This window comes from Pimephales promelas, chromosome 2 (assembly GCF_988280905.1).
Source record: "Pimephales promelas chromosome 2, fPimPro1.hap1.1, whole genome shotgun sequence".
Taxonomy (NCBI): Eukaryota; Metazoa; Chordata; class Actinopteri; order Cypriniformes; family Leuciscidae; genus Pimephales; species Pimephales promelas.
Window position 1 is genome coordinate 15,826,731 of NC_142770.1, and position 14,583 is coordinate 15,841,313.

At 40.0% G+C, this 14,583-nt stretch overlaps 1 protein-coding gene across 3 annotated transcripts; it reads left to right on the forward strand.

Moving 5' to 3' along the window:
- The first annotated feature begins 213 nt into the window (after positions 1–213).
- rrbp1b (ribosome binding protein 1b) lies at positions 214–14,533 on the forward strand. Of its 3 annotated transcripts, none has more exons than XM_089116955.1 (27): positions 214–317; positions 3,157–3,861; positions 3,963–4,111; positions 4,211–4,333; positions 4,835–4,987; positions 5,085–5,203; positions 6,075–6,228; positions 6,496–6,634; positions 6,754–6,905; positions 7,495–7,532; positions 7,842–7,949; positions 8,083–8,145; positions 8,229–8,282; positions 8,370–8,405; positions 8,503–8,590; positions 9,896–9,988; positions 10,153–10,245; positions 10,374–10,478; positions 10,561–10,650; positions 11,706–11,798; positions 11,875–11,937; positions 12,102–12,194; positions 12,982–13,065; positions 13,143–13,208; positions 13,541–13,621; positions 13,717–13,848; positions 14,094–14,533. In XM_089116955.1, the coding sequence occupies exons 2-27, from the start codon at positions 3,183–3,185 to the stop codon at positions 14,127–14,129; spliced, it is 3,084 nt and encodes a 1,027-aa protein (XP_088973081.1). In that variant the 5' UTR covers positions 214–317; positions 3,157–3,182; the 3' UTR covers positions 14,130–14,533. The 3 variants fall into 3 exon arrangements, with proteins under 3 accessions (XP_088973081.1, XP_088973085.1, XP_039550788.2); XM_039694854.2 differs by having other exon boundaries at positions 215–317; positions 8,229–8,289; positions 8,371–8,405; XM_089116959.1 differs by lacking the exon at positions 10,561–10,650 and having other exon boundaries at positions 8,229–8,289; positions 8,371–8,405.
- The last annotated feature ends 50 nt before the right edge of the window (positions 14,534–14,583 follow it).

Sequence of the window (14,583 nt, forward strand, 5' to 3'; positions counted from 1 at the left end):
ATTACAAAAATTGATTACTTTAATGCATAAGTATTGCTTTTAAAGTATTAATTTCTCTGTTTTATGTTTACATTTTAAAAAGTTTTGACTATCATTCGACGTCCCACCGAACACTCACAGCCCTCTGCTGCCCACCTTTTGGATACTACGCGTGACGCGGTTGGTTTAAAGGGCGTTGATTGACAGGCGTTAATCCAATCAGATGGCAGTATCAGGTCGCGTATAAGCTTCACAGGCGGGCGCTGCGCCAACTCGCAGAAAGTGCCACGACTCCAAAAGTCAGCGGCGATTCTTTATCACTGTATATTTGAACGCAGGTAAGCGCATGCTTTTTTACTACCGTTATGTGTTTTTTCACCACCATTGAAAAAGTTAAAGTTTGTCAGTCTGACAGTCAATGTTTTTGATATTCATGTTTAGGCTGTATTTGAAAATAATTTGTATTCTCAGATAGTTTGAATTTTGCATTGTGATAAATAATCTAATTCTAAGCATCCTTCTTCTGCTCGAGCGTACGTGTCCTTACTGATGCTTCCATTTACTTGGTCACTTAGTTTTAGTCTTTCGTTATATAATGTCTTGCTGCGCTTACTGCCTTGAACCGTTCTGAGTAGTAAAGATATTGTTTTTGTTTGTTTATTTGTCTATTACATTTGATTTAACATGCTATTCGAGTTCGGAGGTGTTTCATCAAGCATAAGAGCAAGTTCATTTTTAAGCTTTAACAATTGCAAAATTATCCAAAAGTTAATTGTATCTCCGTAAAAATTTAATGAGTGAATTAATAATTATCCAAAAATCCATTTCTATTTACCTTCATTTTTTACGAACTTTATATTTGCTCTTTTTTGTAATCATCATGAAAATGTGATTAATACTATATGATTTTTCAAGAGGAGAAGAGTTAAAACGTTAAAAAAAAAACTACACTTTTTAAAAGCAAATATGTAGCCTATCATTAAGAGGACAATTGGGAGGGAAATAGCCCTATGGCAAAGTCCACAAATATTTTTTTTAAAAACTGAATTCTTTCAGCCATTATTATGCAACGTCAGCGACTCAGCAATGTTGCTGAAAGGGTTAATGTCCGACATATGAAAGCAGCCCCCTTTCACTGAGATGAGGAGTCCTGCTTCTGCATGTAACTGCATTTCCTGTGTTTGCTGAGTTCTCCCTCTTCTGAACCACATGGATCCATTTTAGGATAGCCAGATACCCACATCGATCATTTCAGGAAAATAATTGCAAGAAATGGGCTTTTGTAATTAAAAGACCTATATGGTAAAAAAAAAAAAAAAAAAGTATTTGCTTGTTTTGGATGACAACTAGATCTGAGGCTTTCATGGTCACCAGCAGCGTTACCATGATTTTGGACATGCACCATTATAATACCATGAGTTCATCGTAGTACTTCATAAATACCATGGCAATTGTTTCGTAGAAGTGTTTTTTTATTTTATTAATTATTTTAAATGGGTTGCATTATAGACTATTCAATAAAAGCAAAGCAGTGATTATAATGCATAAGTTATATGCTGTTAAGAGTAGACTATTTAATTTAAGCCCAGTCAGTATTCTCCCCTTTACCTGAGTGCCTGAGTAAGATATTTAAAGACCCCTCTCTAAAACTTCCATGCAAGTGTTTCACTGGCTGCTAGTTAAAATATGAGGTTTGAGGAAAGTTATTGTGGTCTGCTGCACACAGACCTGTCCTCTGGAAACTGTATGCCCCTCTGTTTGTGTGAGGGAATGTTGAAGAGTGTGGTCTCTGTGGGGTGTTGCATAACATGAACTCTAGTGGGCAAAAGATATAGAGGTGCTGGTTTCATAACTTTTTTTTCCACATTGTCTCAAGGCAAAAAAAAGAACATTCTGACATCCACTCAGCTCTGCAATTTAGTCTTTTATTATTTATCTTTTTTTACCCCCTCATGGAAGCCAAATATGACCCTAACTTGTAGGTAACTGAAATGCTGGTGAATAGGATATTATTGTCAGTAACTGAAAGCTTTTGCTTTTTCTCAATGCTGCATCCATATGTGGAAGTATAAAGTTATAGACCACAGTTGTATTAGCCAACGAAACATTAACAAAACTTTAGTGAAAACATTATAATAAAAAAACAAAAAAAAAGAAAATATAGCTGCAAGCAGCAATTAACGGGGCCAAGCACAATCAGACGACAAGACATGCCAACATGTGTCAGACCAACTGCAGTAAGGAGCAATTGAAGGAAGCAGCATCAACAGCAGTGCATAGCCGTTGATGCAAGGAATCCATAGAAACCACAATTCTGATTTTCTGACAAAGTGCTTCCAATGAAGTGTACCAATTTTTGTTTCGTTTGATCAAACTTTGGCCAAGATACAGCCTCTTAGCCAATTTTGGGTGGACCTCGTTAAGTTTGTGACACCATAACTTTTGAACAAAGATGAAAAAAAAAAAAAAAAAAAAAAAAATCGGGAACAGGACTTTTATGTGGCTCAGTCTGAAGATCATTTGAGTGCATGTTTGGAGAAAATTGGACAAAATTTGAAGGAGGAGTAGCGAAAAAACTGAGAACTTTACATTTCAAAATGGCCTCTACTGTAATGGGCAAGGTCTTAATGTCCAGTATTCGTTGTGATCAGCATGATGAGTGGAATCAGGTGTACTAAGTTCCATGTCTGTGGAGCAAAAGGTTCAAAAGTTATAACCATTTCAATGTTGAATTTTTGAACTGGTGGTGGCACTATAGAGTTGGTCCTGGAGACTCAAAAATTGGTCCAATTACTATTCATTAACATCACTACAAGTGTGCCAAATGTCATTATTTTCCTATGTATGGTTCATAGGGCTGCCATAGACTTCCATTTACGGAATAATAATAATAAGAAAACCAACAGATACAATAGGTGCCTCAGCACCTTTGGTGCTTGGCCCCTAAAAATCTACAACAGGACAGGAGTTGTTGATTGGGGCATTTACCTGTGACACGTTACTTTACATGATATACTTTAGCAGTGGTTCTTTAGTCTATCCTACGACTTCTTGTGTGAAATTCTCAGAGGACGTTGTTGTCTATGAACATTGAATAGTCCTTGTTTGCACATTTGAGTGTGTCAACAAAACATAACCTATTCTTAGAAGATGCTGATGGCTTTTGTACTTTTGTAGGATTGGGGGGACAGGACTGAGCAAAGATGGATGTGTACGACCCTCAAACTCTGGGAATTGTGGTGTTTGGTGGCTTCATGGTGTTCTCCGCCATTGGCATTACGCTCGTTTCAACTTTTTCCATGAAGGAGACATCTTACGAAGAAGCCCTGGCCAAACAACGGCAAGACTCCGGCAAGATCCAACCCCAGCGCTCTGACAAGAAGAAAAAGGTATCTGAAAAGAAAAACAAGGCCAAGAAGAAGGAGGAGAAGCCAAATGGGAGCCTTCCAGAATCTGAGCTCGAGTCCATCCCTGAACCTGTGGTAGAAAACAGTGAACCCAATGCATTACTCCAAGTTGAAGCAGAACCCCAACCTGAACCTGTGCCTGTTCCCAAGCCTGAACCTGAAGTTAAGCCCAAGCCAGTTGTACCTGAACCAGCACCTAAGATTGTTGAGTGTGCTGCCCCTCCTACTGTGTGTGCAGTGGTGGCCCCACTTGCTCCTTCCCCAAAAGAGAAGAAAAAGAAAAAGGTAGCCAGGGTGGAACCGGCCTCTGTCAAGCCTGCGGAGGTCCCAGAAGTTGTAGTTAAGGTGGAACCAGTGGCTGCAGAGGTGGTGGTGAAAGCAGCAGTTGCTCCTGAGGTTGCTGCTCCCCCTAAAGATGAAGAGCCCAAAACTGAAGCTCCAACCAAGAAGAAGTCTAAGAAGAAAGCTGAGCCAGGTGAATCTACTTGGTCATATCCATCTAGGACGGATGTAATAGTAGGGATTGAAACATGCTCTGCTCACTTCAGTCTATACTAATTTCAACTTTTTTTTAAGTGGTTTCTGTAGAAACGGTTGATGTCCCCCAGCCGTCACCATACAAAACTCTGGTCTCCAGTCTGAATAGTGCAACGTTCAGTGAATCCGAGACCCAGAAACTCTTTGAGATCATCAGCAAGAAGGCAGGAAAGGACTCCTGCCAACAGGTACTAATTCGATACCTAATAAACCCTTCTTCAAACTGCTAATAGTTACAGTATATCATTCTTTTAGCACTCATGTCTCTTTCCTTCTTTCATTGGCAGGCAGCTCAGAAGGGTGACCCCTTGGCGCTGTTGAAGAAGCAGCTGGAGGAGAAGGAAAAGCAGTTGAGCGCTGAGCAGGGCAACGTAGCTGCTGCCAAAAACCGTGTCCGAGAGCTTACCAAGGTAATACGTGCCAGCATAGACAAACCAATGAGGTTCAAACTAGTTTCTACCCCTAATCAAGCTTCATCACTGCAAGGTCATGAGTACCTGTTGAAAATAATTTTGTTGGTCCTGGAGCATTGTTCAGCGATGGTCTAGCCATCCATCTATGGTATTTCCCTGTATATGCCTGAGATGCTTGGATGTGCTCCAGCATCCCTGTGAAGCTACAAAGAACAAGGAGTTTGGAGAATGGGTGGAGCAATGTTCCTGTTGAAAACTAGTCTTAAGCAAATCCATGCCCGTGCCCAAACAATTAACCATCTAGTACATTAAAATCAGAAATACCATTGGTTGATAACACACCACCCTAAGCACCCAATTCTAACCTTTTCCCAATCTCAAACATTTGATTGGTTGATAAATATTTTGATCAGGAACATGTTCTATTTGTCAAAATGACATTAACCCCGAGGGTCTTGGTCATTAACCAGATCTCTGACTCATTGCTCTGGCCAATAGGAGCTGAGTTCTGCAAAGGGCAAGATGACATCCTTAGAGACCCGTATAAGCTCTGAGCTGAGCGCCCGTGGCCAGGAAATTGCAGCTCTACAGGCTCAAATGCAGACTTCCTACCAGGAGCACATCAAGGAGACACAACAGCTCAACGGCAAGGTCACAAGTCAACAGCCTCTCACTCTTTTTTCCCCTCTTGCTATGCTGTGTAGTGTGTTGTTAGATTATTAAATGAGTTGTTTGTGTGTTTCCACAGATCCAAAGTCTGCAAGAGCAGTTAGAGAATGGTCCGAATGCTCAGCTGGCCCGTCTGCAGCAAGAGAACTCTATTCTCAGAGATGCCCTCAATCAAGCCACTAGTCAGGCTGAAAGCAGGTATTGAACATATTGCCTTTATAAACCCTTAAGGCCTGTTCACACCGGGACGGATTTTGCGTGTAATTCGCCGACGTTAAACGCCTCGTGACTAAACAAAGGGCGCCAATGTGAGTGTTCACACTGGCACATAAATCGCCACACGTAAAAGGTTCATAAAAAAAAAACGCATCGGGTTTAGCGCTGCGTCAAAAACTATCCGACCAATGAGATTGCCGCTTTTGCTCATGTGTTTGGAGCTTCTGAAGTTACAGTAAAACACAACTTGGAGGCACTCAAACACAAAACGGTCTTGCCGAGCACACATATGCAAAGAAGAAGATGTACGCCAAGTAGTGTCGCCACCTACACTGCCAGGAAGAAATAAGACGAGGAAGATGCAAGGCAAGATGAATGTAGAGCTGCAGTTCTCGTTGGTGTTAGAACATAAAGAACTAAATGACAAACATGACAGGGACTACAAACATCTTGATAAAAAAAACTGAAATGGAGTGGTATTGCAGAGCAAATTGGCGCCATCTAATGTCAGGGAATGAATTTGCATTCAAACCATTGCCAAAGCATGCCACCTCATTTTGCCCAGGCAAGGTTTTTCTTCAGAAAATATAAAAATCGAATTGTTCAAATACATTTAATTGGCACAGAAATGACAGAAAGCACATTAATTATCCTTAGTGTTCATTTTTGGAGATGCAGGTTCATATCTAACATGTGTCATGTACTGATCCCATTCCCCCTCTTGTAATTTCCTAGCAAAAGCCATAAAATAAAAGCTACACAACTCAAGCTAACACTAAACCTGCCTCCAGCTATAAAATGTATTATCTAACCATTTCCCTTTTGTAAATCTGTGGCTTTTCCACATGCACAGGCAGAATGCAGAGTTGGCAAAGCTGCGTCAGGATTGTGTGCGTCTAAACCGAGAGCTGAATGAGCGCACGGCTGCTCAGCATGCTGAGGAAGAGCGCAGGAAGACTCTTGAAACCAAGATCTCCACTGCTGAAGAACAGCTAGCGCAAACACAAGTAAGCCCTGACCTTTTCCCTTTTATCTCATCTCTCTTAGGTGACTGTGGTCTTTGTACCATGACAATTCTGTTGCTGAGGACCCTGTTGGAATTGCTCAGTTTATTTACATTTGTTGTTCCAAACATGCATGCATATACAATGAAAGTTGTTGGTGAACAGGGGTTATCAGGTTCCAAATCTGAATCTGTACAATAACTTTGCAATATATTTGGTGCTGTTTTGGGGGGGAACTATTCCTTTGACAATCCTCTGTGTCTGTGTTAGGCGTCCCGTGTGGTGACAGAGAAGGCTCTGCAGCAGAAGTTAGATCGAGTCTATGAAGAACTACATGAGGCTCAGCGCGGAAGCACAATCCTACAGACTCAAGTAGATGCATCAAAAGAGCAAACCAAGGCCCTTACTGGTCAGTACACTCAAACACATCTTGTTTCACTTATTATGCATTGCCTTGGCTCAGTTTACAAATGGAAAAAAGTGAGTATGTTTTTGTACCTTTTAAGATGGAAATAACTTCTGTTACAGAACTCCAGGAGCGTATGCGTGTTACAGAAAAAGAGCTAAAAGACAGATGTGAAGAGCTGGAGATATTGAGAGCACAGCTGTCTCAGACACCACAGGTTACTGAGGAAAAGCCCTCGGTGGAAACAGAAGCAACAGTACAGGCTGAGATCCAGGTACAAATTTGTGTGATCTAGTTGCCAATGCAAAGCAGCAGAACCCGGTTTTTGACATAATCATTGAGATTGTGATATCAGATACTGTTCAGAGTACAGTGCCTATCGATTCTTTCATATCTACCCAGCCGGTCTGACCATATCTACCTTACCTGTGCGTCCATATCTACCAACTTGTCCATCTACCTACATGTGTCCATTCATATCTACCCAGCATATCCATCCAGATCTACTCACTCGTCTGTCTATATCTACCTGTCTGTTCATGCCTACCTACATATCTGTCCATATCTACCCAGCCTGTCTGACCATATCTGCCCAGCCCATTCAAATATATCTACTTGTCCATCCATATCCACACTCTGCCTACCTTTACGTCCATCTACCCAACCTTTAATTTGGGAATTTATCTGTCAATCCTTATCTATTCAACCCATCTGTCCATATATACCCACTCATTCATCCATACCTACTTGCCCAACCAGGTTTTTGACATGATCATTGAGATTGTAATATCAGATACTGTACTTTGTGTAACTTTTGGAATAACAAACAATGTTATTCTCCTCCCTATATTGATTCTGTACAGAATATCAACTGCGAGGAGGTTGAACAGTTGAGGAGCAGGTATTGTGAACTGTTCACGTTTAATTTGAGTCACTACATTTACAGTTTCATTTTTAATTGACATGTTCCTGGATCAACACATTTTGCTTCCTGAAAATTTTGTCCCAACCCTACTCATAAGTTATCCCTCAAATCAGAGGGAATTTATGTGAATAACACTAAGACTAAATTTGACATAAACGATAAACGTGTCCCTCAAATCTGATTGGCTAATTGGAATGTTGTTCTAGGCTCAACAAAGATGTTGATCCAGGAACTTATTTCACTTGGTGAAACCACATTCACCATGTTTTGATTTATTGTGTGTAGTCTGAAAGAGAGGGAGGACCAGCTGACATCAATGGAGACAGAGCTTAATCAGATGAGGGAGGAGCTTGACGCATTAAAGAGAGCTCAGTCTGAGGAGACTCAGAATAGGTACTGGCTTTGTGATTTAAACTTGATGAATTTAATTACCTTCAAATTAAGATCGATTCAACGACTCCAGTTGTTTCAAGACCTCAGGGAATGTGCCACTCTCTGGTGTCTGATCTAAACATGGACTTTTCAGGGTTAATGAGGCGGACACGGAACGAAGGGAATACACAGCTGAGATCGACCAACTGAAAGCTAGGTATTCAATACAGCTGATGCTTTCTTCAAGTATATTTTGTAGACAATATGGATTAAATGCATTACTTTCTCACTATCCCTCAGTCTGAAAGAAAAGGAAGATTCGGTGGCATCTCTACAGGCTCAGCTGGAGAAAATGGAAAGTGTGAGTTGAGCATTTAATCATTTGATAATATTTGCATGTGTGTAATTACATGCGATTTGGTATATCATTTTATATCCACAGGCTGAAACTGTTGAAGCTGAACCGCCGTTTGAGAAGTAAGATTTCTTTTAATTCCTCCAGATATTGGTCTTCCTTTTTTTTCTTTCCTGGATGCTTCTGATAATGACTGACTTTTGTTTTTGTGTCTGACAGTCTGGAGAAGGACGCACGCATGATCTCGCTGGAGGAGGAACTTCAACAGCTTAAAGAAGAGATGGAGCGAGTAAAGGCCAAGAGCAACGTGAGTTTATCTCTACTCTACACGTCCATCCATATGTATTCATGTCTACCCAAACTGTTGGTCCATGCTTGCCTATCGGTTCTTTCTTATCTACCCAGCCGGTCTGACCATATCTACCTTACCTGTGCGTCCATGTATACCAATTTGTCCATCTACCTACATGTGTCCATTCATATCTACCCAGCATATCTATCCATATCTACTCACTCGTCTGTCTATATCTACCTGTCTGTCCATCCCTACCTACATAACTGTCCATATCTACGTGGCCTGTCAAATATAATTCAAATATATCTACTTGTCCATCCATATCCACACTCTGTCTGAACATTCCTAGCCTACCTTTACGTCCATCTACCCAACCTTTAATTTGGGAATTTATCTGTCAATCCTTATCTAACTGCTATCTATTCAACACATCTGTCCATATATACCCACTCATTCATCCATACCTACTTGCCCATCCATGTATTGCCTGGTTCAGATTACACGATTTTAGCCTGATTTTGGCACAATCCGTTTGACGTAGGGTGTAGTGGGGATTCGTAAACGACAACGGCCATCGGGACGCAAGATTCGATCGTATCATCTCGTATAGCGTGTCATCGTGGGCGACAACCTACGTCGCGTCTGCGATGCTTCACCACAAAAAGACTAGCATGTTGAATTTTTTTTAACAGTCGTCCACGACAGTTTCGTCACATGTATGAGGTTGACCAATATGAGCACAAACTTTTACACAACTTTCAAAAATTGCAAAACGAAAGAGAGACGACAGTGCTAACTTAAAACTAAAAGTAACAATATTTTACCTCAAGTTCTCTTTGATTGACAGCCCATACTGTCCTCTTCGAGCAATCCAGGAACGTGTTCATTGTCGGGTTTTCTCTCTTTTTTTTTTAAACTTTTTTTCTGAACACAGGACAGCCAATACAACACTCACCGCTTCATCCATTGTTTGTTTACGCTCGTTTCCGGAAGTCACTAGCTACTATTTTCGCCTGCTCGATGACATCACGCGCGCCGTTAAAGACGGCATGCGATGACTGGTCAGGAAGCAACGTGTAGTCTGACGTGTGTCTTGCCCTCGACACAAGATTTTAGGAGTAAAAATCGCGTAATCTGACACCGTGACTATCATAACAGACAAAAAAAAATCATGTAATCTGAACCAGGCGTATATCTGCCTTTCCCATCTGTCCATATCCAACCTGCTCGTCCATACATATTGATTACCTCTCAGTTCATATTTAAGTACCTGTTTATCTATCCATCCATCCACATCTAACTGTGGTGTGTGTTCAGGAACTGCGAGATAAAAACTATGCCACAGTGGAAGCCCTATCTGCTGCTGAGAGGCTGAGTGAAGAAAGACTGAGCCAGGCCAAGGCCGCACGGGTAACCCTGATATAAACATGTGCTTTCTTCTATATCTACACAATACACACAAACCATGATGAATGAGGTGTTCATTATCATCAAAAGGCTGTAGTTGGCTATAACTATTAAACATTTTGTGTGGCGTAATTTAATGTAGTGATCAAAGGCTTATGTGTGTGTAGAGTGAAGTTGAGCAGCAGCTGAGCTCTTTCCAGACAGACACCAGAAAAGCTTTCCAGACGCTCTTCCCTCACATCAGCATAGAAACGCATCAGGTTAGAATTCTGTATTAATTCCTGTGAATAAATGTATTAAATATGTGAATAAGTTTAGAGCACAGGTCATTTTAAAATTAAATAGTATGTTATTTGTATACTCAATTTTTTTGCTATGTATGTTGTAGACAAACTGGCTGGAAGCATTCACACATGAAGCACAGAAGAACCTGACAGAAAATCAGCAGAGTCCAGCAGAAGAGCAGCACATAATGTCCAGTTCAGATGTGACGGTGAGAGATCATCTCTAAGGACACACACCTGCATTGCACGGTTGTTCTCTTCTCACGTCTTATTTATCTGATTATGTGTCAGGATCTGCAGCAGAAACTCGCCCTATCAGAAGAGAGACAGAGGTCACTTCAGACTGAGTGTGAGCAGTACAGATCAACTCTCAGTGAAACGGTACCGTGGCATGCACACATTTATCATGCATTTTAAAGTGAAATTTACAGATATGTTTAAACTCATTTACACTCTCATGAGAAAAACAGAGAAGAGAAACCGGAGAATCACTCATCTTGCATGAGATTTAAAATTGATGGCCGCCATGTTGGAACTAAAACCAAAACCTTAATACATCCAAGCCAGTAGGTGTCAGCACTGCAGGGTCTAAAATTAACACTTCAGTCACCAAGCACCAAATGAAATTATATGAAACTGTCAATCTCCAGTTGGCTAGTAATATTTGTGAATTCAATGCATTTTTTTTAAGAACATGAACGTAAAAAATGTGAACAAGGTTTGGGACAGTTGACACGCCAGTGTTGCATGGTCACAAGAGTTTAAGGCTTAATTGGCAATTTAAATATTCAAGAGCAAGACGCACTCAATTCGTTACTGTGTGGGAACTGTTCTGTGCGCAAACATCCAAAGCACAGGCCCAGAAATCTGCGTCTCAGACAGAGACAAATACAGAATACAGAATTGAGCTCGATCCCTTTCATGTCGTCTTGCACAGAAATTCACCAAAAAAAAAAAAAAGACATTTTGGCCAGTATCCTGGTAGTTGGTTTTGGCTTAGTGAATGTAAATAATTGAGAAAAATGTGTATTAGTATATTGGTTCCTTACAATGGGTCTTATAACGACAGCAGCCTAATATTCCTGCTGCTTTCTGTGTTTATAATGTTAATCAAGCAACAAAGAGAAAAATCATTCACTGCTCTTGGCTGCTACATTTTAACAAGGATTCATCTGTTTAATTTATACAGTGTTATCCAGTGTTATTTTACAAGTACTTTACTTTAACTGTCTCCACCTGAAAAATATCAATTAATAATGTTGTGATGTTTGTTTTTAGGAAGAAGAATGAAACCATAATATCAAAGTTTGTAAATGTTGCATTTATAATTACTTAAAAAAAAAAAAAAAAAAAAACTCACACACCTCATGGTCTGCGGATTCCAGTCTTGACTTTTTGAAAAAGGGTTTTGGCTGAATGTTGTGTGTTTTGTACAGGAGAGTGCGCTGAAAGTTCTGCAGAGTAGTATGGAGGATGGCGAACTCATGTGGAAGTCAAAGCTTTCAGATGCTGAGAAGGAAAAACAGACGGTAAGAACATCCTTCACTGAAGCTGGATTTGCGTGACTGTTTAGTACACTTCAGTTCAAGTGTGAATCTTCCACAGGCTCTGGATCAGGTAAAGGTCCTGGAGGAGACAATAAATGTGGAAAGACAGGACACCAATCAGGTTCATGCTTACATTTGACATTGTTCTTTGGTTTTGGGGACTGGGTTTCTCACTCACATTGCTCTAAATTTTTTTCTTTTTTTTCTGTGAAATGCAAAAGGAGAAGCTTTGATGAATGTTCATGCTGCACTTGTAGAAACGTACTTTTCCTCTGTTCTCTGTAGCTGAAGGGCCAGGTGATGCTTTTGGAAGCCCAGCTAGAGAAACAACTGGAATCCATAACCATCAGTCAGACGTATGCAGAAGAAATGTCTCAGGTGAAACGACTCGCTGACTCTGAGGCCCCGTCCACACTACTACGTTTTCGTTTAAAAACGGAGAATTAAAACGAAAACGATCTTCGTCCACACCAGTGTTTTATCTGCGTACTAGAATTGATCTCCGTCCACATTAAAACGACTGAAAACGTGCCGAGCGTGAGCCTCTGCGTCATCATTTCCAAACTCTACACTAAAACGCCCTCCGGAGATTCAAAACACAAAACGGAGGTGCAGCGTTTCTAAACTTCTCCGTTTTAGGTCTTCGTTTTTTCCGTTTAAGTCTGGACGGGAGGTGCAAACGTAGCTAAAGGTCTCCGTTTTTAAACGAAAACGCAGTAATGTGGACAGGGCCTGAGGTTCCTGTATAGTTTTGACCGGAAGAGTAAATCTTTTTTTTTTTTAATGTTTATTATATTAATGTTTATTTGTTTCAATTAGTTTTATTTAAAAAGAGAAGATGTGTCTAAGCCGTTTACATGACAACTAAAAAAACTTTTATGGGGACCTGAAAATGCAAACCATTGAAAACTGGGGTCAAAGTTTAAAGAAAAATTATACTGTTATCGTCACTGTGTAAACTACAAAAACATAAATTCATGAAAGTGATGATTATTATGTATTTCGTGTTCAGTCTATATGCGCGTATAGTGCTTCTTTACAAAGTGACATCGCCATCTACTGGCCTGGCATGGATAATGCAGTGTTTTACTCGCAGTGTTATGTGTGAACATTCACGTTAACATGTTTGAATATGTTGTCATATCCTTCTTTATATTCTACTCAGCTGAAGGCATTGTTATCAGAAACGCAGGTCCAGCTGGTATCGGCCAAAGCAGAGGCTCAGGAACAGAGAGCAGAACTTTCACTGGTAAGTTTAACATCGGTTTGTCTTATGTTACACATGTGGCTTTCTACTTTGAGTGACTGCTGTGCTGTGCATTACAGGTCAAGCAGGAGCTACAGGAAGTGAGTCGGCAGGTAGAGAACGAGAAGAGCGCACAGTCCACTCAGGTCAATACTGCTTGTGTGTGTGTTCATGTGTATTAACTCTTTTTGATTAAACTCTTTTGTTTTAATATTTAATTTTATCTGGGTTGAATTTTTTTTTCGTTTAATTTTCAGTTTAATTTGTTTTATTTTTGTTTGTTTTTTTCATTTTATTTTAGATTACAAGTATTTGAATTTTAGTTTGTTTTTATTTTTTTATATACATGTAATATATTTTTCTTTCCTTAACTAGTAATTTAACTTATTTTTTAAATAAGTTTTAATTTATAATATAATTTAAACTGTTATAGCATTTGAAATGCTAGGGGTGCTCACACATGTATTTTTCCACTCAGGCGCAGAAGTGCGACAGGGATCTCGAGCCTCCATTAGAAAAGCTGGAAGCTGCTGGTGAAGGACCAACTGAAGAGCTAAAGGTTCCTACAACGCCTCTTCAAAATCTCAGGTGTGGACCAGCATATAGAAGATCTCCGCTCTCTGATGGTGTGTGGTTTGTTTGTGTCTATGTCAGGAGAGAGTGGAGAACGAGACGAAGCTGATGCAAGACCTCGGCCAGGCAGCCTCTGAACTGCAGCAGGTCCTGAAAAGCTCTCAGGAAGAGCTGGATGAAGAGAAGAACCTGCCGGAACAGTTACAGGACAAGGTACATTATTAACACTCTCCATACATTCACAAGAGTATTTAGTATTTCTACACTGTAGAAGAAAATAGTTCACAACAGCATTATCAGAGAAGAGATGATGCAGCAAGAGGGAGGGGAAGTTGGTGTGGTTAATATTATAAGGGCACTTGAATTTAAAAATAAATAAATAAATAAATCATGAAAAATCATTCATAATAAATGGAGGTTGATTTTGTGATGTCTAATTCATTTGATTTTCTCTACAGGAAACTGAAGAGTCAAAAGAAGGAACGTCTGTTTGACAGAAAAAAATCCAACAACCTCGTGCCTTACTATTCTTATGCATTATTTACTTTTGTATTCTCTGCTACTGTGGCCAATGTGCCGACTGTTATTAGCCAGTGAGGATTGTTAAGGGAGGAAGCATAATATATTTGTTTTGTTTTATTGGAGCTGTTATTAGGTGACTGAACACCTCCTAAAGTTATTGTAAAACCGCTCAGTGTTGAAAGAGAGAAGTGCTTGAGTCAAAGATACAGTACAGGATGATTTGTGCAATTGCTCTTATCTTTTGTTTGCATGTTCTCATAAGAGTCATAGGAAGGAACATTTCCTGTTGCAGAAATGCAATACTAGCTACTACACTTTTGTAGTTGGCTGTTAACAAATGTGATTATATAATAATAAAATACTGTATGTACTTTGACTTGTGTGTTGGTCTACTTTACTATAAGTTTGGGGTCAATAAGATTTGAT

Coding starts and splice junctions, on each gene's coding strand:
- rrbp1b (XM_039694854.2), top strand. CDS start 3,183: ATGGATGTGTACGACCCTCAAACTCTGGGAATTGTGGTGTTTGGTGGC. Junction 5,204..6,074: donor ACTAGTCAGGCTGAAAGCAG/GTATTGAACATA, acceptor CCACATGCACAG/GCAGAATGCAGAGTTGGCAA. Junction 8,146..8,228: donor ATCGACCAACTGAAAGCTAG/GTATTCAATACA, acceptor ACTATCCCTCAG/TCTGAAAGAAAAGGAAGATT.